This window comes from Cervus canadensis, chromosome 24 (genome assembly GCF_019320065.1).
Source record: "Cervus canadensis isolate Bull #8, Minnesota chromosome 24, ASM1932006v1, whole genome shotgun sequence".
Lineage (NCBI taxonomy): Eukaryota > Metazoa > Chordata > Mammalia > Artiodactyla > Cervidae > Cervus > Cervus canadensis.
Window position 1 is genome coordinate 49,077,260 of NC_057409.1, and position 19,576 is coordinate 49,096,835.

The window sequence follows — 19,576 nt, forward strand, 5'->3', positions numbered from 1 at the left end:
TGGCCATGAGCCTAAAATCCCAAGAAAAGCACAGGAGATCCGCTTGACCTGACCCCTGCCTTTAAGTATGTAAGAATGTTAACACAGAGAAAGCTAGCAAGCAGGACAGGCATTACAGATTGACACTAAAGTGGTTGGCCATCCATGCAAATGTAGAGATGGACACTGAAAAGTGACGACCATGACTGGACTGCGTCAGAAAGAGGAAGGAAAGGCCCCAACAGGATATCTCTCCTCCCACTGAATGAATTCTTGATGGCTCTTTTTCTGGTATTTCTTCCAAGGGATAGTTTTCTAGTGTGTGGGAAAAGTCAAGAAGGGGAGTTGGAAACCCGTGGAAAATAGAAGAAAGGTGTTTACTTGTTCTAGACTGTGCATGCTTTGTTTTCCTACTTTGGCCCACATCAGCAGTGAAATTTGCAATCATTTCATTCCATGAGTAGTCAGTCCTCTGAGACCTTCTAGGCACAACGTTAAATAGGAAAATAGGAGTTAAGGCAGGGACCTGAAGCACCCAGCTCTTAGGCGGTTGCCGAAGTGTGATGGTCATCAAAGTGTATTTACTTCTCCAGGCAGAAGGAGGAGCACCCACCGCCCTTAGTTGTTCAAAGCACCCGCTGCGGAAGTACCACTTTGGCTCAGGCGCCACCCAGCGCCTTGGAAAGTGCCTCGCACCGGAACGCACTGCTAGTTCCACCGTGCGGGCCCAGGAGCACCAGGTGACCGGAAAAGGAACGTGCGCGGGCCTGTTGCTTAGCAACGAACGCAGCCTTGACGCTAGACCGCCCCGGAGCGGAGGGAGCGGAGACTGCCGTGTCGCCGGGGGTCACATCTCTCTTCCGAGGGGCTTCGTGGGGGCGCTGGCAGGAAAGATCCAGGGGCCACCCGGTGCCGCCAGCGCGTCCTCGCAGCCATGAGCAGCGAGCAGGTGAGAGGTTGGCTCCGGGCCAGGCTCGTCCCCGCGGCGAAGCTTCCCTAGTATTTCAAAAGTGATAGAAGCCTCGGTCTTCCGGACTTTCCAGGTGTGACCCCGCCGGCTATAGCTTCTTTCTCGCACTTGTGCTCTGGGATACTGAGATTTTCCGGTGAAAACTTTTATATGTATTCTTCCCAACCGTCTGTACTTGGTGTTGTCATAACAACGAAACACATCGGTGGAGCAGTGCGTCAGCAGTTTAAATTACAGTTCCAGAGTGCCCCCATTGTACTAGTGGTGGGTGTATTTGGGTGGGGAAAGCTCCAGGTGGGGAATTGCCTTTGATTTGGGCTCTAGGATTGGAATCCAAGCCCCTTCATAGCGGTGCAGTTTTGGGCAAATCACTTGATCTTTCTGTCTTCTCTCTCTTTTATGCAAAAGGGAAGAATCAGAACAACTTTTCCTTCCTTCTAAGAATATTATGAAATTCAAATAATAAAAGATACCTTGCCATACCATACCACACATGACAGGCTTTGGTCAGTGTCAAATGGAATTTCTTCTTAGGACAAGATTCCCATGGCATGTAACAAAAGATGCATATAAAACCTTGTGTTAGTCACTCAGTCGTGTCTGACTCTTTGTGACCCCATGGACTGTATCCCACCAGGCTCCTCTGTCCATGGGATTCTCCAGGCAAGAATACTGGAGTGAGTTACCATTCCCTTCTCCAGAATATAAAACTTTGTTCAGTCACTCAGTCGTTTCCAACTGTTTGGGACCCCACGGACTGCAGCACGCCAGACTTCCCTGTCCTTCACCATCTCTTGGAGATTGTTCAAACACATGTCCATCCAGTCATTGATGCCATCCAACCACCTTGTCCTCTGTCATCCCCTTCTCCTGCCTTCAATCTTTCCCAGCATAGGGTCTTTTCTAGTGAGTCAGCTCTTTGATTCAGGTTGCGAAAGTATTGGAGCTTCAGCATCAGTCCTTCCAATGAATATTCAGGATTGATTTCCTTTAGGATTGACTGGTTTGATCTTCTTGCAGTCCAAGGGACCCTGAAGAGTCTTCTCCAACACCACAGTTCAAAAGCATCAAAACCTTGGCTAATCATTGTTAGTCACATCCATTTCACCAGGCTTCACCCATCAAGTTCCCTTTTAATTTTTGCCACAAAAGACTTGCAGGCTCAGTGTTGTTTTTCAGGAGGTTGGAATCAGATGTGTCTATTTATGTCTGAGCTAATTAAGACTGGGTAGCCCACTGGCCTTCCAACTGGCCATGTGCAAGTATCTGGCTTGCTGACCTTTTGACATCAGAGGGCTGACAACTCCACCCTTAGACCCTGTTTGTTCTTGTTGAGTCAGTATGTTGTCATGTTCAACTCTGCGATCGCATGGACTGAAGCCCTCCAGGTTCCTCTGTCCATGGGATTCTCCAGGCAAGAATACTGGAATGGGTTGCCATTTCCTCCTCCAGGGTGTCTTCCCGACCCAGGGATGGAACCTACGTCTCCTGTGGCTCCTGCCTTGCAGGCAGATTCTTTATCACTGAGCCACCAGGGAAGCCCAGATCCTGTTCCCCGCATGTATTTAGTTACACCTCGCAGCTTCCCCGGTGGCTCAGTGATGAAGAATCTGCCTGCAAGGCAGGAGCCACAGGAGACAGGTTCCATCTCTGGGTCGGGAAGATCTCCTGGAGGAGGAAATGGCAACCCACTCCAGTATTCTTGCCTGGAGAATCCTGGCAAGAGGAGGAGCCTGGCGGGCTATATAGTCCATGGGGTCACAAAGTGCTGGACACGACTGAAGGGACTTAGCTGGCACAGAACTAATTAGGACGCCGACCACACCAGCTCCCAGTCACCTCTCCCTAGGCCCCAGGCCCCCGGCCTCCTCCGAAGGCCCTGCTGCTCTCCCGTGAATACCCCAGCCCCCAGCTTTGAGATCTGCTGTCCTGTCTCCCCCTTGGCTGCCTTGGGAGTTAAGCCCTGTTTTTGCCACAAACCTCCTGGTCTCATTGTTCTGGCTTTGCTCTGCCTGTGGCCAAGGAGCCTTGCTCTGTAACGTAGTTGCAGTAGTTACTTTACTGAACTGTTTATTGAATTGAAGGGTAGCTGTAAACAAATGCTGAACAATGATCGAACTTTTAAATGTCAGAAGAGAATAGGAAGACGTTAAGTGTGGACTTTATTTTGGGCTAGCTAGAAAACAATGGTTAACTCTCCGCTTGTATGGAAGAGGCCCTCTAAGCCCCCTGGTACTGAATGGAAAACAGTTGCTTTTAAGCCTGCAAACTTTGCTTAGCTTCTTGGTTTGACACTGAACTATAATTTTTTCCTTTACAAGGCTTTATAATATTTGAGGGGGTGGTGGTGGTAGTGTTAGAGTTTACTGTGAAAACTAAAAGTAACATTGAGTTGTAGATTACATGGATCAGTATTTTCTTGATGCTCGCATCAGTCTTTGAGCTAATCTTGAATCATATTCTATGGTGTAGAAGTTTAAAATACACATTTAGGATATTTGCAGTGGTGTTTCTCAATAGCTGTTATTTCACAAAGCCCCAGTTGACCAGTTTACAACTCAAAAGCTTCCACTAAAAACCATTTGGCAGTTAAGTTTTGCTTTATCTTAATAGAAGTGATGTTTGAAAATTATATTTCCCTCCCTGCAAAAGAACCGATATTACTGCAAAAGCAGTGGGCTTTTGAATGAACAGGCATAAGCCTGTCTAGAATTATTCACATTTTCTATATACTATATTATTTTAAACAGCAGAGGTCCCTCTCTCACTGCTTTGGTTAATCTGTAATTTAAAAACTCTTGATACTTTCACTTATGCTAAGTTTGAGTATAGTTTTCCTTTTAAAAAGGTGGAAGTTTTTTATATTTTAACCTGAAACAAACAGAATGGATTAAACTTTTGGAAATGCCATTTTTATGTGACATTTACTTATGTATTCATTTAGTTTGAAAAGTGAGCAGGTGGTAAAATCATATTTGCTGAAGGAGATTTTAATATGTTCAGCTCATTAGTGGAAGGTTTAGAGTGATATGGCATTTTTCAGGAATAGCAATTTGAACTCTTAAGTTAGGTATTTACCAGAAATATAAATCTCTTGCAACTGCTCATTTCATTTTTAAAATTACTTAAAACATAAGGCATTTTGAGTTTCAGTTGAAGAACTTTCCAGTGTTTAAAAATACAAATATCCAAAGAGCATGAAGCTCCCCCCGCCCCAAATCCACTACAGATTGTGGGCAAAGAAGAGGGAAAAACTGTCAGCCCATCTCTACCCAAGTGCTTTTTCTAGTTGTTAAATTAAGTAGTTTTGCATTTATATGATGCTCATTCTGTTTTCCCTCATCCTGTCTTCTTGATGTTATTGCTTAAAAGGGAGATGAGAGTAAAACAGTTGGGTATGAAACCAACAGCTTGGTGATAATTTTAACAACCATAACTCAGAACATATGATGACTATATTTAAATCAACCTTATTAACTTTTGAGAGGTGGTAGTTGATTTAATCAGAGAACTTCATAACATTATTGTTGATTTTAACCAGGCACATTCATAGATTCTGATCATTTCATCAGAATGGTTAAATTTGGATTATACCAGGCTTAAAATATATCTTCCAATAGACCAGTATCTGAAAATCAAAATAAAAGCTAAGGGCCAAGCCAAACTACTTAAGGAAGACCTTAACTCTTAAGCAGTTTTAATTCTGATAATGTAATATTATATTAGAAACCCAACAGGAAACAGATGGCATGCTCAGAAGGGTTAAATTGAGGAAGACTTATAAAAAGACCATTTGGAGAGGTGTGGACAAGGTTAGGGGAGGAAACCAATATAGAGATAAGATGGCACTTAAGGATTAATAACAGGAAGTCTTCTCCATTGCTAGGTCTTGCACTTCTGCTAAATTGAGTCCTAAATATTTTATCTTTTTCAATACTGTTGTAAATTAGTTTCTTAATTTAAATTTTGGATTATTCATTGTTAGCATCTGGAAATACAGTTTTTATTTGTTCACTGTTATTAGAGCATCTAGAAATACAATTTTTGTGTATTAATATTGAATCCTGTGATCTTGTTGAACATTCATTAACTATAATAATCTTTTATAGATTTCTTATGATTTTCTGTACACAATATCCTATCTGTAAAGTATGTTTTAATATATTTTAGATGGTAATGTGTTTTACTTTACATTAAGCACTTGATAACATTTGGTTGAATTAATCAGTTTCAGCATTAAGAGAGTAACAGTTTGGTTTGTGTGTGTTTTTTCATACAGGATAAACCGCCCAGCAAAGAAAAATACAAGACGCAAGTCAGATTTTTACCACAGTTGTCTACGGTAATTTACCAATATCGCATCATTTTAAAAAATTTTAAATTTATTTATTTTTTAATCAAAAGATAAGTGCTTGACAGAATTATGTTGATTTGTTGATTCAACAAGAATCAGCCATAGGTATACCTATGTCCCCTCCATCTTGAACCTCCCTCCAACTCTCCTCTCCATCCCACCCCTCTAGATTGTTACAGAGCCCTGGTTTGGGTTCCTGGAACCATACAGCAAATTCCCATTGGCTGTCTGTTTTACACGTGGTGATAAGTTTGCATGTTACTCTCTGCACATCCCGCCCCCTCCTTCCTCCTCCCTTCTCCCTCCCACGTCCATAAGTCTGCTTTTTGCATCTGTGTCTCCATTGCTGCCCTGCAAACAATTTCATCATACCATCTCTCTAGAGTCCATATATATGCGTTAGTATATGATGTATGGTACGTATTTTATTGCTTTTGTAATAATGTTGTTTACTAGTTTTCACACTTGCAAATAAGTTACTGAACTCCTGATTAAAAACTTCTATGCCCCATTTCTTTTCTGATGGAGAATATCTAGGAGATGTATATCTTAGGAAAAATAACTGTCTTAATAAAGGAGCTGTAAGCTGTAATTACCTGGTATGTGCAGAATACTTGTGTATTCTGAATAAAAGAATTATGAAGATGGCTAGCAGAAGTCGTGCTAGAGTTGAGAAACACGGAATTGGATTACAGGTTTTTCACTAGTGGCTCTATGACTGTTGCAGAGTCATTTATCTCTCTGAGCCCTTTTGAGTTTAAAATGATAATAGCTAACTTGGTTTCTGAAGAGATGTCTCTTTTAGCACTTTTAGCTACAGGAGATTTTTTTAGATCTTGGCATTCTTTCTCATGATTTTGATGTTAAATTATCGTTTTCCTGTGGAAAAGTTAGTTAAGAGACATTTTCAGCTGATCAAGTGCTTGACAAATTAGATTTTACTGCAGTAAGATTTACTGTCAAATAATTATATTGAGTTTAATATCATTGAGTTATAGGCTGGTGATTCCTGGAAGTTGTGTGTGACTGGAGGTTCAAAGCAAACATTATTTGTTTTGGAACATATTTTAAAATCTCAGAGTGAACTATGAAATGGAATGTGAGTGGCTTCATACAGAGAAGATTTCCAATACTTTGAAATTAAGGATTCTTTCAGATTAAAAAAAACCCCAAAGAAATATTTTAGGTGAATGTGCTTCAACATTTCAAAGTACATGTTTTAATTGTGAACCTATTTGTATTGATGATGTTAAGATTATCATACCATGTTGTATAAAATCATAGCATCCTCTTTAGTTTTGTAAATATCTAAAATATTCTGTGTTGAGACAAAGATATGTAAAATGGAATAGACATTTTTCTCTTTAAAAATTTAACAAATTTTAAAATGGGATAATATTGCAACTAGTTTAAAAAGATATTACTAGTTTATAGATTTAGAAATACCAACTAAATTTAAATTTACTTACTGAATAAATATTCAGTGGCTGAGATTAATAATCCCTTGTAGCCTGTGAAGCATTTAATTGTTTAAAATGCTTATTTGGCTGATTTAAACCTTATACTGTGCTCATATTTGACTGTATCTTCCAGGTTTTCTTTTGTATCATATAAGTTTTATGTCTTCTTAAGAAGTAATATTTGAAAGTTATTTCTTAAATATTTCCTTTATTTAAAAAATTTCATTTGAATGTTAAGATTTGCACTCAAACTTTTCTGATGTTAAAGATTTGGACGGGGAGATACTGATTGCATTTATTTAAATTTTTGGTAAAAACTGATGTGTTTTTAAGTAATAGACATTGTAAATGTTTGGAAGAACAAATGGTAGAATTAGAGCCATCAGGCCGTTTTAGCAATACATAGCTTTTCTTTCTTTGGCCGGGGGTGGGGGGCTGGGGGGCAGTGGTGGTGGGTGTGAGTGTGGGGAGGGATTGCAGAAAATACTGAAGTTACCAGCAGTTTTTCTTTTAGCCTATTCTACCCTGATAGCTTCCATGACAGTAGACTCTTTCACTGAAGGGAGAAAGGTGCTGTGAGTGGGGCTGGGGTAGTCAGCGCTGCTCAGATTACCCTGGGTCATAAAGAAACAGGCCGCTTGCCCTGTAGTAGAGCACCCACTTTTTTCCAAAATCAGCTTCTAGGATTGTGTGCTCCCCCCATCCAGAGAGCTTTTAAGTATACTGTGTGATGACCCAAAGTTTGGAGTTCTCACAACTGGCAGAAGTTGCTGTTATTTAAAAAGTTATGGATTTGCATCCCATAAAGTCGATGAGAAAATAAGCCCCAGGCATCTAAGCCCAAGTGAGTATGTGAGCATATAAGGCCTTTCTCTCTGAAAGACCTCGAATGATTTTCATCACAGACCTTCATGCTCTCAGAGATGATCCTTGTTAAAAGCGAGGGTGCCCAGCACTGGGAGCTGCCAGCCGCTCAGAGCCGGGGACCTGACTCACCCTGGCTGCCCACCTCACTCAGAGCCCTCCCACGAATCCGAAATCCTTTATGGAGGAAGGAGAGAGTGGAAGAGCGGGGAGAGGTGGAAGGATAGAAGAGCATTGCTTTTGATGTCTTAGATGATCTCCTTTGAAAGAGCCTGGAGATGGGACGTGTGTGCAGTTGCAGAGGTGATCCCGGAACGCAGGAGTAAGGGTCAGGGAGAGTAGAGCTTGGATAAACCAGTATGAGGCAGCTGGGATGATCGTCCTGAACTTCATACGTCTGAGGATGGTTAGGGTGGAGGCTGGTGGCATCTAACCCATCAGCTGTCATCCTGTGTCGATGCAGGTCCCTCCTGAGGATTTTTTATTATTTTTTTAAATTTTATTTAATTAATTTATTTATTTATTTTTCCTCTTACGTTTTTTTTTTCCCCCATTTATTTTTACGAGGACGTTAATATTCCACCTGATTCCGGCTGCTCACGTGTGAGTGCAGAATGGGCTGCCCTGAGGGTCTTGTGCATGCATGCCTGTCGCGTCTGACCCTTTGTGACCTCCGGTCCGTAGCCCACCAGCCTCCTCTGCCCATGGGATTCTCCAGGCAAGAAAACTGGAGTTGGGTAGCCATTTCCTTCTCCAGGGAATCTTCCCAGCCCAGGAATCAAACCCACGTCTCCTGCATCACAGGCAGATTCTTTACCACTTGAGCCTTCGGGGAAGCCCCCATGTTATGGCATCAAAGAAGCCTCACAGCACAAAGCATAAGATACTGTCCTGAGCGGAAAGCTCCGCTCTTCCTGCACGAATTGAAGGCAATACAGAACTGTTCACTGCAGCCGCATGTGAAGTCAAGAGGTGAGGCCAAGAGGATGTGAAAGGAAGTGAGGCAGGAGTTGTCTAGATAGAAAAATCAATGGAATTCTCAGTTCAGCCTCTCAGAAGTTACAAAGTGGAGGGAAGGAGTGGCCTGTGTCTGAGTCACCTCGTGAATCGCTTGTCAGCATTGAAAATATGTAGATATTTCTTTAAAATTCGCCCCTCTGATGTTATTGAAGATCAGCATTACTTAGCTAGATGGTGTTCTGGCTAATGTGTGGCTGCTCTTTTTGGTTTACCAGAGGGCCACTATTTATAAAATATATATATATATATATATATATAATTTTTTTGCTGCAATGCAGGGCAGAGAAAAACATGAAGGCCCTCACCACCCTCTGCCTGGGGTGCTGATGAGAATGGGGTGGTAGCTTAGTGTGCAAAGGGATGCTGTAGAGATCCTAAGAAGTCAGGTGTATGGGAATTGGTACACAAGGCTGGGGTTAAGCAAGACGTTTTGTACGTTTGTAGTAGCTCTAATGCAATAGACCTCATCCTGAATGTCCCAGTATGAAAATTTTAGGGAACTTGGGCTTTATGTTTCTTTCCTTCTATCATTTGCAGCTGTACTCGTCAGCTTCTGCTACATCCTCATTCTCTCCAAAGGGAAGCCTTTCACTCTGAGGACAGCCGTTGCACTTTTAGCTCATATATGTTTTGCCCTTGTTTCCCTTTAAGCCCTGTAGCCCACTGGGGATTAAAGAAAACAGAGTCGTTTGTGGTATAACATGGTGTATGCATGAAACAGTCACCTAATCTGGTGTTTGTTCTCTGGGAAGTATTGTTTGAAGATCATTGCAGTTTTCTTTCACTCCCTTCTTTGTCACTTCCCATTTTATTGAGACACAACTGCATGTATCTCACCGTCTTCTCCCTCCCCTGCTGCTGTGTCCATGCATCTCATCTCTGTCCTCTGCTGCCCTGCAAATAGGTTCCTCACTACCGTCTTTGTAGATTCCATATGTAGGTGCTAGTATATAATATTTGTTTTTCTCTTTCTGACTTACTTCACTCTGTACAAGAGACTCTAGGTTCATCCATCTCATTAGGACTGACTCAAATGTATTCCTTTTTCTGGCTGAGTAATATTCCATTGTATATATGTACCCCAGCCTCTTTCTCATTAGGACTGACTCAAATGTATTCCTTTTTCTGGCTGAGTAATATTCCATTGTATATATGTACCCCAGCCTCTTTATCCATTCATCATCAATGGACATCTAGGCTGCTTCCATGTTCTAGCTATTGTAAATAAAGCTGCAATGAACATCATGTGTCTTTTTCAATTTTGGCTTTCTCAGGGTATATGCCTCTGAGTGGACTGCTGGGTCATATGGTGGTTTTATTCCTAGTTTTTAAAGGAATCTCCATACTGTTCTTCATAGTGGCTGTATCAATTTACATTCCCACCAAGAGTGCAGGAGGGTTCCCTTTTCTCCATACCCTCTCCAGCATTTATTGTTTGTAGATTTTTTGATGAGGGCCATTCTGACTGTGTGAGGTAATATCTCATTGTAGTTTTGATTTGCATTTCTCTAATAATGAGTGACTTTATTTTTTTGGGCTCCAAAATCACTGCAGATGGTGACTGCAGCCATGAAATTAAAAGATGCTTACTCCTTGGAAGGAACGTTATGACCAACCTAGATAGCATATTAAAAAGCAGAGACATTACTTTGCCAACAAAGGTCCATCTGGTCAAGGCTATGGTTTTTCCAGTAGTCATGTATGGATGTGAGTGTTAGACTATAAAGAAAGCTGAGTGCCGAAGAATTGATGCTTTTGAACTGTGGTGTTGGAGAAGACTCTTGAGAGTCCCTTGGACTGCCAGGAGATCCAACCAGTCCATCCTAAAGGAAATCAGTCCTGGGTGTTCATTGGAAGGACTGATGTTGAAGCTGAAACTCCAATATTTTGGCCACCTGATGTGAAGAGCTGACTCATTTGAAAAGACCCTGATGTTGGGAAAGATTGAAGGCAGGAAGAGAAGGGGACGGCAGAGGATGAGATGGTTAGATGGAGTCACCGACTCAATGGACATGGGTTTGGGTGGACTCCAGGAGTTGGTGTTGGACAGGGAGGCCTGGCATGCTGTGGTTCATGGGGTCACAAAGAGTCAGACATGACTGAGCAACTGAACTGAACTGAACTGAATAATGAGTGATGTTGAACATCTTTTCATCTGTTTACTAGCCATCTGTCTGTCTTCTTTGGAGAAATGTCTGTTTAGGTCTTCTGCCCACTTTTTGATTGGGTTGTTTGTTTTTCTAGTATTGATTTGTATGAGCTGCTTGTATATTTTTGAAATTAATCCTTTGACAGTTGTTTCATTTGCTATTATTTTTCCCATTCTGAGGGTTGTCTTTCCCCTTGTTTATAGTTTTCTTTGCTGTGCAAAAGCTTTTAAGTTTAATTAGGTCCCACTTGTTTATTTTTGTTTTTATTTCCATTACTCTCGGAGGTGGGTCATAGGGGATCTTGCTGTTGTATATCTTCTTTGGACAAATGTTTATTCAGGTCCTCTGCCCATTTTAAAAGTTGGGTTGTTTGTTTTTTAGCATTGAGTTTTATAAGTTCCTTGTATATTTTGGATATTAATTTCTTATTGGATATATCATTTACAAGCAAATTTTCTGATTTTGGAAGTGGTCAGCCTTCCATTTGTTGATAGTTTCCTTTGCTGTGCAAAAGCAACTGAGTTTGATGTAGCTCCACTTGTTTATTTTTGCTTTTGTTTCCCTTGCCTGAGGAGACATAGCAAAAAAAAATTATGTATGTATATCTATATCTATATCTATATCTATATATCTATATCACTAAGACTGATGTGAAAAGGCATGCTACCTATGTTTTCTTCTAGAAGTTTTATGGTTTCAGATCTTATATTTATGTCTTTAAATACATTTTGAGTTTTCTTTTATATTGTGTGAGAAAGTAGTCCTGTTTGATTCTTTTGCATATAGGTGTTCAGTTTCCTAATATCGTTTGTTGAAGAGACTGCCTTTCCCCATTGCATATTTTTGCCTCCTTTGCTGTAGATTAATTGAATGTTGTTTCAATCGAATGCACTGTAAAACTACAGTAGTCAAAAACAGACACACAGTGCAATTTGAAATAAAGGAGTGTGATACCTCTAGCTTTGTTCTTTCTCTAGATTGTTTTAGCTCTTCGGGGTCTTTTGTGTTTCCACATAAAATAATCCTTCCAACCCATGATATTGGGAGTCAGAGATACTGAATAATACCTTATAAACTGAGAGGAAACTTTGAGGTTGAAAAATGAGACAGGCAATTCATAAAGTGCAGGTAGGAAGTATATGTGGGTAAGTTACACACAGGCAGGAAATATGGAGCAAATGATCTAGAGGCATTCACAGGTGTACTTAGAACCACTGAAAGGGTGCAGGGGAGCTTAAAAGGACCAAAGCTAAAGATAGGGTCTGACTACTGGAGAGAAGCATGTCCGCACAGATGGGAACTGGGGATTTTTCCTCCGCTTGGATGTCTTATGACCATTAACCATCTGTGTCAGCGAAAACACATCTCCAGTTTTCAGGTATCAGACGAAGACAAAGGTCAAAGTTGAATGGGAATTCATCTGGCTTGGGCAGATTCCTTGTGAATTAGGCTAAAGCTTAATCAAGTATAAAGGAGAAGGGGTTGGACAGTGGGCCTAAGATAGAGTTGACAAAAAAGAGGTAGTTTGGTCCAGTCACACTCATGAGCATGCTGTATCTTTCCATTTCTTTGTCTTCAGTTTCTTATCAGTGTCTTGCAGTTTCCAAGTACAAGTCTTCTGCCTCCTCATATTTTTTCTCGTATATTTTATTCTTTCATTGCATTGTAAAAGGATTGTTTACTTAAATTCTCTTTCTGATAGTTTTTTAGTGTATAGAAACAGCAGATTTATGTATTAATTTTGTATTCTGCAACTTTACCAAATTCATTGAGTTTTAGTAATTTTTTGGTAGCATCTTTACAATTTTCTATACATAGTATCATCTTGTCTGCAAACAGTGAGTTTCCATTCTTCCTTTCCAATTAGGATTTCTTTTCTTGTCTGATTGTTGTGGTTAGAGCTCCCAATACTATGCGGAATAAAAGTGGAGAGAGTGGGCAACCTTGTCTTTTTCCTAATCTTAAAGAAAGCTCTTTCAGCTTTTTACTGTTGAGTATGATGTTACCTGTGTGCTTGTCATACATGGCCTTTATTATGTTGAGGCATATTCCCTGGTGGCCCAGATGGTAGAGAATCCACCTGCAATACAGGAGACCTTGGTTTGATCCCTGGGTTGGGAAGATCCCCTGGAGAAGGGAATGGCAACCCACTCCAGTATTCTTGCCTGGAGAATTCCATAGAGAGAAGAACCTGGTAGGCTACAGTCCACAGGGTTGCAAAGAGTCAGACATCGCTCAGTGACTAACACTTTCACTTATATTAATTCTGCACCCACTTTGAGAGATTTTATCATAAATGGATGTTGAATTTTGTCCAAGACTTTTTTCTGCGCCTATTGAGATGATCATATGGTTTTTATTCAGTTTGCTAATGTGTATCATGTTGATTGATTTTGCAAATACTGAACTATCCTTGCATCCCCGAGATAAGTCCCACTTATTAATGGTATATGACTCTTTTACTGTATTGTTGAATTTGATTTGCTACAATTTTGATGAGGATTTTTACGTCTATGTTCATCAGTGATATTGACCTGTAATTTTATTTTTTGTGGTATCTTTGGCTGGATTGGTTATCAGGGTGATACTGGCCTCAGAATGAGTTTGAAAGTGTTCCTTCTGCAAGTTTTTGGAATAGTTTGAGAAAGTGGGTGCTGATTCTTCTTTAAATGTTTGGTAGAATTGGCTTGTGAAGCTGCCTATTCCACAATTTTGTTTGGAAGAATTTTTGTTTTATCACTGATTCAGTTTCATTACTGGTAATTGGTCTGTTTAAATTTTCTATTTCTTCCTGATTCAGTCTTGTGAGATTGTACATTTCTAGGCATGTGTCCATTTTATTGGCATGTAACAGTTCATAGTAATCTCTTGTGATCCTTTGTATTTCTGTGGTATAAGTTATAACTTATTTTTCATTTCTAATTTTATTTGGTCCTTTATTTATATATTTCTTGATGAATTTGGCTAAAGGTTGATCAATTTTATCTTTTCAAAGATAAAAATTCTTAGTTTCATTGATCCTTTCTATTTTTTTTTTTTTGTTTCTGTTTTGTAAAGGTCTGTCTAGTCAAAGCTATGGTTTTTCCAGTAGTCATGTATGGATGTGAGAGTTGGACCATAAAGAAAACTGAGTGCCAAAGAGTTGATGCTTTTGAACTGTGGTGTTGGAGAAGACTCTTGAGAGTCCCTTGGACTGCAAGGAGATCCAATCAGTACATCTTAAAGGAAATCAGTCCTGAATATTCATTGGAAGGACTGATGCTGAAGCTGAAACTCCAATACATTTGCCACCTGATGCGAAGAACTGACTCATTGGAAAAGACCCTGATACTGGGAAAGACTGAAGGCAGGAGGAGAAGGGGACAGAAGATGAGATGGTTGGATGGCATCACTGATGCAATGGACATGAGTTTGAGTAGGCTTCGGGAGTTGATGATGGACAGCGAAGCCTGGTGTGCTGCAGTCCATGGGATCACAAAGAGTTGGACATGACTGAGCAACTGAACTATTTTGTATATTTCTGCTCTGATCATTGGGGTTTTTTTCCTTCTACTAATTTTGGGTTATTCTTTTTCTATTCTTTAGGTATAAGGTTAGGTTGTTGATTGAGGTTTTCTTATTTCCTGAGGTAGGCTTGTATTGCTATAAACCTCTCTCTTAGAATTGCTTTTTCTGTGTTTCATAGATTTTGGATTGTGTTTTCATTTTCATTAGTTTCCAGGTATTTTTTATTTCCTCTTTGATTTCTTTAGTGGCTCATTGGTTGTTTAGTAGCATATTGTTTAGCTTCCATCTGTTTGTGGGGTTTTCTTTCAGTTTTTTTTCCTTATAGTTGATTTCTAGACTCCTACAGTTATGATCAGAAAAGATGCTTGATATGATTTCATTCTTCTTTAAGTTATAGAAACTTGTTTTGTGGCCTAGCATGTGATCTATCCTGGCAAATGTTCCATATGCACTGGAAAGAATGTATATTCTGCTGCTTTTGGTTGGAGTGTTCTATATATATGATCTATTAAGTCCACCTGGTCTAATGTATTGTTTAAGGCCAATGTCTCCTTATTACTTTTTCTGTCTGGATGATCTGTCCATTGATTAAGTCAGGTCTTAAAGTTCCCTACTATTATCCTATTATCATTACTTTCAATTTCACTATTTTACCTTTTAGTCTTCCTTCTAATTTTGTAAGTTGTTGATCTTTCTTTACTGTGTATTGCCTTAACGATGAGATTTTTTTCCTTTCATAATTTTCATATTTCACTTAGAAATATTTAACATTTCTTATAAAGTCAGTTTTGTGATGCTGAACTCTTTTTAGTTTTTGCTTGTAGGTAAAACTGATCTCTCATTCAATCTGAATGATGACTCTGCCACATAGAGTACTCTTGGTTGTAGGCTTTTTTCCCCTTTTCATCTTTAACTGTATCAGGCCACCCCTCTTCTGACCTGCAGAGTTTCTGCTAAAAAGTCAGTTAATAGGCTTATGAAAATTCCCTTGTCTGTAACTAGTTGCTTTTCCCTTGATGCTTTTAATATTCTGTCTATCTTTACTTTTTTTCCCATTTTTATTTACAGTGTGTAATGTCAAGGCCCTCTCTTTGGGCTGATCTTGTTTGAGACTCTCTGTGCTTCCTCGACCTGGATGTCTATTTCCTTTCCCACATTAAGAAAGTTTTTGGCTATTATGTCTTTAGATGTGTTCTCTTCTTTCTCTTTTATTCTGGGACCCCTATAATGTGAGTGTTGGTAAATTTAACATTGTCCTGGAGATCTCTTAAACTCCTTATTGAAAACGTTTTTGCTTTTCAGCTTGAGTGATTTCCATTACTCTGTCGTCTAGTGTTGATCTATTCCTCTATATCATCTGTCCCCTAATTTTGCCTAATTCTGTATTTTTATTTCTATATAATTGGTAAATTGGATACTTTCCCCAATCTTGGAGAAGTGGCCTTATGTAGGAGATGCCCTGTGGGGCCCAGCAGCATACTCATCTCTGGTCACCAGAGTGCAGTGCTCTAGGGTGCCCCTGTGTGGGCCCTTCTGCCATGGCAGGCTGACCACTGACTACCTCCACTCCAGCCTGCTTGGTTGCCAGGCCCTTCCAAGTATGGAGGCTGCCAGCAACTGGTGGACAGGGCTGGGTCATGAGAAGGCTGGTTGCACAGCTCCAGGCAGTCCTGGAGCTAGTGCCAGCCCACTGGTGGGTGGAGTTGGGTCTTGAGGGGGGCTGGCTGCAAGTCTTGGTGTCCCAGAGCTAATATCAGCCTGCTTGTGGGCAAGGTGCCAGGACTGAGAGTGCTCCTGGGTCTGGTGTTCACTTGCTGTTGAATGAGGCAGTATAATGTTGCTAGTGCTGGTCCACTGGTGGTTGGCGTTACATCTCAGGATCTCTGGCTTTGAGGGTCCCAGAGTTGCTGTTGGCCCCACTGGTGGGTGAGGCCAGGTCCCAGTGCTAATGCTGGCTGCCTGGTGGGTAAAGCCAGTTCTTGGTGTGTCTGTCTGCAAGGTCCAGGATCTGGGACCTGGTGTCTGCCTGATGGTGAGTGGTCCAGGTCCTGGGCCCCTCTGATGGGTAGTGCCAAATTTCTAGGTGTCTGGGAGCTGAAAGGGGTTGATGGCATCTAGTCTGCTGGTGGGTGAGGCTGTGTACCAGTGCTGGTAAGCTAGAGGGAGGGTTCTACAACATTGCTTGCTAGCACCAATGTCCTTATGGTAGAATGAGCTCCCCAAAATGGCTGTCACCAGCATCCGTGTCTCCAAGTTGAGTCCCAGTTGCCTCCTTCCTCTCTGGAAGGCTGTCTGGTATCAGCAAGTGGGTCTGACTTAGGCTCCTTTCAAATTATTGCTTCTTCCCTGGGCCTTGGAGAATGTGAGATTTTGCATGTATCCTTTAAGAGTAAAGTCTGTTTCTTAGAGCCTTCTGGCTCTCCCCAAAGCAAGTACACTGGCCTTTAAAGCCAGACATTCCGGGGGCTTGTCTCCCTGGTGCTGGACCTCTGGGCTGGAGAGCCTCATGCAGAGGTCAAAGAGGTTTCTTCAGGAGAGTCTCTGCAATTGAGATTATTCTCCCTTTTGTGGGTCACTTGCCCAGGGGTATGAGTCTTGACTATGTAACATCTCTGTCCCTCATACATGTCTTATTGTGTCTTATTGTGGTTTCTTCTTTATATCTTTATTTGCAGAATATGTTTCTGTAAGTCTTCAGGTCATTCTCATTGAGAGTTCTGTAACTATTTGTGATTTTGGTGTGCCCATGGTGGGAGGTGATCTCAGGGTTTTCCTGCTCTGCCATCTTGGCCCTAATTCCTTTCTCTTAAAGGCTTGGTTAACCAATTTGTAATTTTTCTTATGATAAAGTCAATTGTTTTAAGGTCAGTTTATCCAACTCTGTAAGAATGAATTATTAGTAGGCTGAAATGGAACAGATTAACAGGATAGGAGAGCAGGATAAATACATACACAAATTATATTTCAGACAGAATTTAAACGATAAGAGAATTACCAAAAGAGTGCTATACATATTAAAAAATTGCTCACCTGCAATTGGAGGGTTTTTTTTTTAAAATCTAAATTTAATATTGGCCTTGAAGAAAGTGTTGATTTTAACAGGGATATTGAGGAACACATTGGTGGCTCTGTTAAGGTACTTAATACTAGCTGACATAACAGACAGATCCTCAAATCTCAGAGACTTAACCTAACAGAGATTACCCCTTGATCATGTGAAGTCAGATGAGAGTCAGGTAGCCCTCCTTCACCTTATAGCAAAACTGGCAGAAACACTTGGCTCCTCACTGGCTGTGGCAGGAATGAGAGCGCTATGAATGAGGCACACCTCTTATGAAACTACCTGATGTGGTGCTCACTTTTCATTGGCTGACTAGAGTTACAAGGCTATGAAGTAGCTGTAACAGATGCTGGGAAGTGAAAAGGGCATATTGAGGAGGCTTTGAAAACCAAGATGAAGACTTGTGTTTACTTTAATACAGGGCCTTGTGATCTTTCTGACCAGGGGAGCAGCGGTTCAGAGCCGTGTCTTAACAAGATTTTGTGACCTTCAGTTACTAGCATTTTCTGTAAATCAAGGTCCATTTATCTCCAATTGCCTGGTTTATTAAAAGCTGTTGAACTACCCTCGGTAATGACTCTAGTTTCCTTCTCGCCGATCTTATTTACTGCTACCAGGACGGTTAATCCACCTTTGTGGGTCGTTGCATGATGAATACCATGATGGTGTAATTTATCACGCAAACGGTGCTGCCACTGAGGGTGAAAGCGCTACTGCTGATGCTTAGCTAAGAGGTGTGAACTGGGACTGTCTCCAGCAAACCGGGGCTGGAGGTTACTCCAAGAGGAGACAGTGACGGTTCTCTGCTGCCAGCCAGGCCAATCAAGCCTCCAGGCCCATGTCTTCTATAATATAGCAGCACCCCTGTCCAGCCCTTTCTTGCCCTTGATTTACATCTCTACTCAAACAAAACCTCTGAAAAGAGGCCTCACTACCATAATCTAACCAAGTGCTTCTCTGTCTTTCCCCACTCAATCCCTTTGCCCAGTTTTATTGTTTCCTTTGCACTTATCGCATCCTGAAATTATGTTACATTTGTTCTGAAGTAGCTATTTCTATCCCCACTAGAATGTAAGCTCCACCAGAGGAGGGACTTTGTTTTGTCCATGGGTATATATCCAGTGCCTTAAAGAGAGCTCTACATGTGGTAGGGATTCAGTAAATCTTTGTCTAAATAAGAGAATTGTCATACCTTCTACTTCACCACCAACCCCAGTATCCCCTCCCAGGTCATCATTGGTGCTACTTCCTCTGTCTTTAGGAAGCTTGTTGCTGCTACTCTGGGAGATGCAGTTGAGACTCAAGGCTAAGTTTCCATCCTTTCTCATTTTGGAAGTTTCTTTGAGTACTGTGTTCCACACCATCTCCTATCCTGCATGAAAGCATATAATTTTTAATACTTACTGAACTGTGTACTGTGTGGAGGCAGAGACTACCTCATTGAAGAAGACCTCCATGGAGACTTCCCTGGTGGTCCACTGGTTAAGAATCTGCCTTGCAGTGCAGGGGATGTGGGCTCAATCCCTGGTCAGGAACTAAGACCCCACATTCCCCAGAGCAACTAAGCCACTGTGCCATGACTAGAGAATCCATGCACCACAATGAAAGATCCCGCATGATGCAGCAAATACCCAATGCAGAAAAAGACATAGTTTTTTAAAAAGTCCTTATGTATACAATACTCACAAAAGTGGTGCACTGCTTACCTCACAGAGCTGTAAAGAGAACTGAATGAGGTAGTTCTTGTAAACTTCTTAATACATAGCACACGGTGTGATCAATATAAAAGATATTCTCATCAATATAAAGATTGACAAGATAATTTAAATTTCTTTTTGTACTTTGTACTGTGTCTTCAAAAATCTATGTATTTTACTGTTAAACACATCTCACTTCATATGAGCCACATTTCAAGTGGTCAATGGCTCCAGGTGGCTAATGGATGCTGTAGCTGAAAACAGAAATAGCAGACATAAAGCCGTTCCTTTTGGGACTGTGGGAGATTGATTCAGGGAAGAGACTTGGAAGATACATTCCTTCTCCAAAGCCTGCATTAAGGTCTCTTGGAGAGGAAATGGCTCTGGGCCACCTGGGTGCCAAAGGCATTTGCTGAAGTTTTGCAGACTTAGGCTGGGAGGTAAGAAAACCATGTGCTTGCATGTGGAAGAATTTGAAAGGAAATCTCCCTCTGCGATGTAAGGGAAACTTTCT

The 19,576-nt window shown here is 41.0% G+C and overlaps 1 protein-coding gene across 1 annotated transcript in view; it reads left to right on the forward strand.

Moving 5' to 3' along the window:
- Positions 1 to 779: 779 nt before the first annotated feature.
- The window catches only part of DNAH7 (dynein axonemal heavy chain 7), a 251,585-nt gene continuing 232,788 nt past the window's right edge, over positions 780 to 19,576 (forward strand). Inside the window, exons 1-2 of the mRNA XM_043444898.1 lie at positions 780 to 928; positions 5,229 to 5,291. Coding sequence (XP_043300833.1) covers positions 914 to 928; positions 5,229 to 5,291 — 78 coding nt within the window. The 5' untranslated portion in view covers positions 780 to 913. The remainder of the gene's footprint in view (positions 929 to 5,228; positions 5,292 to 19,576) is intronic.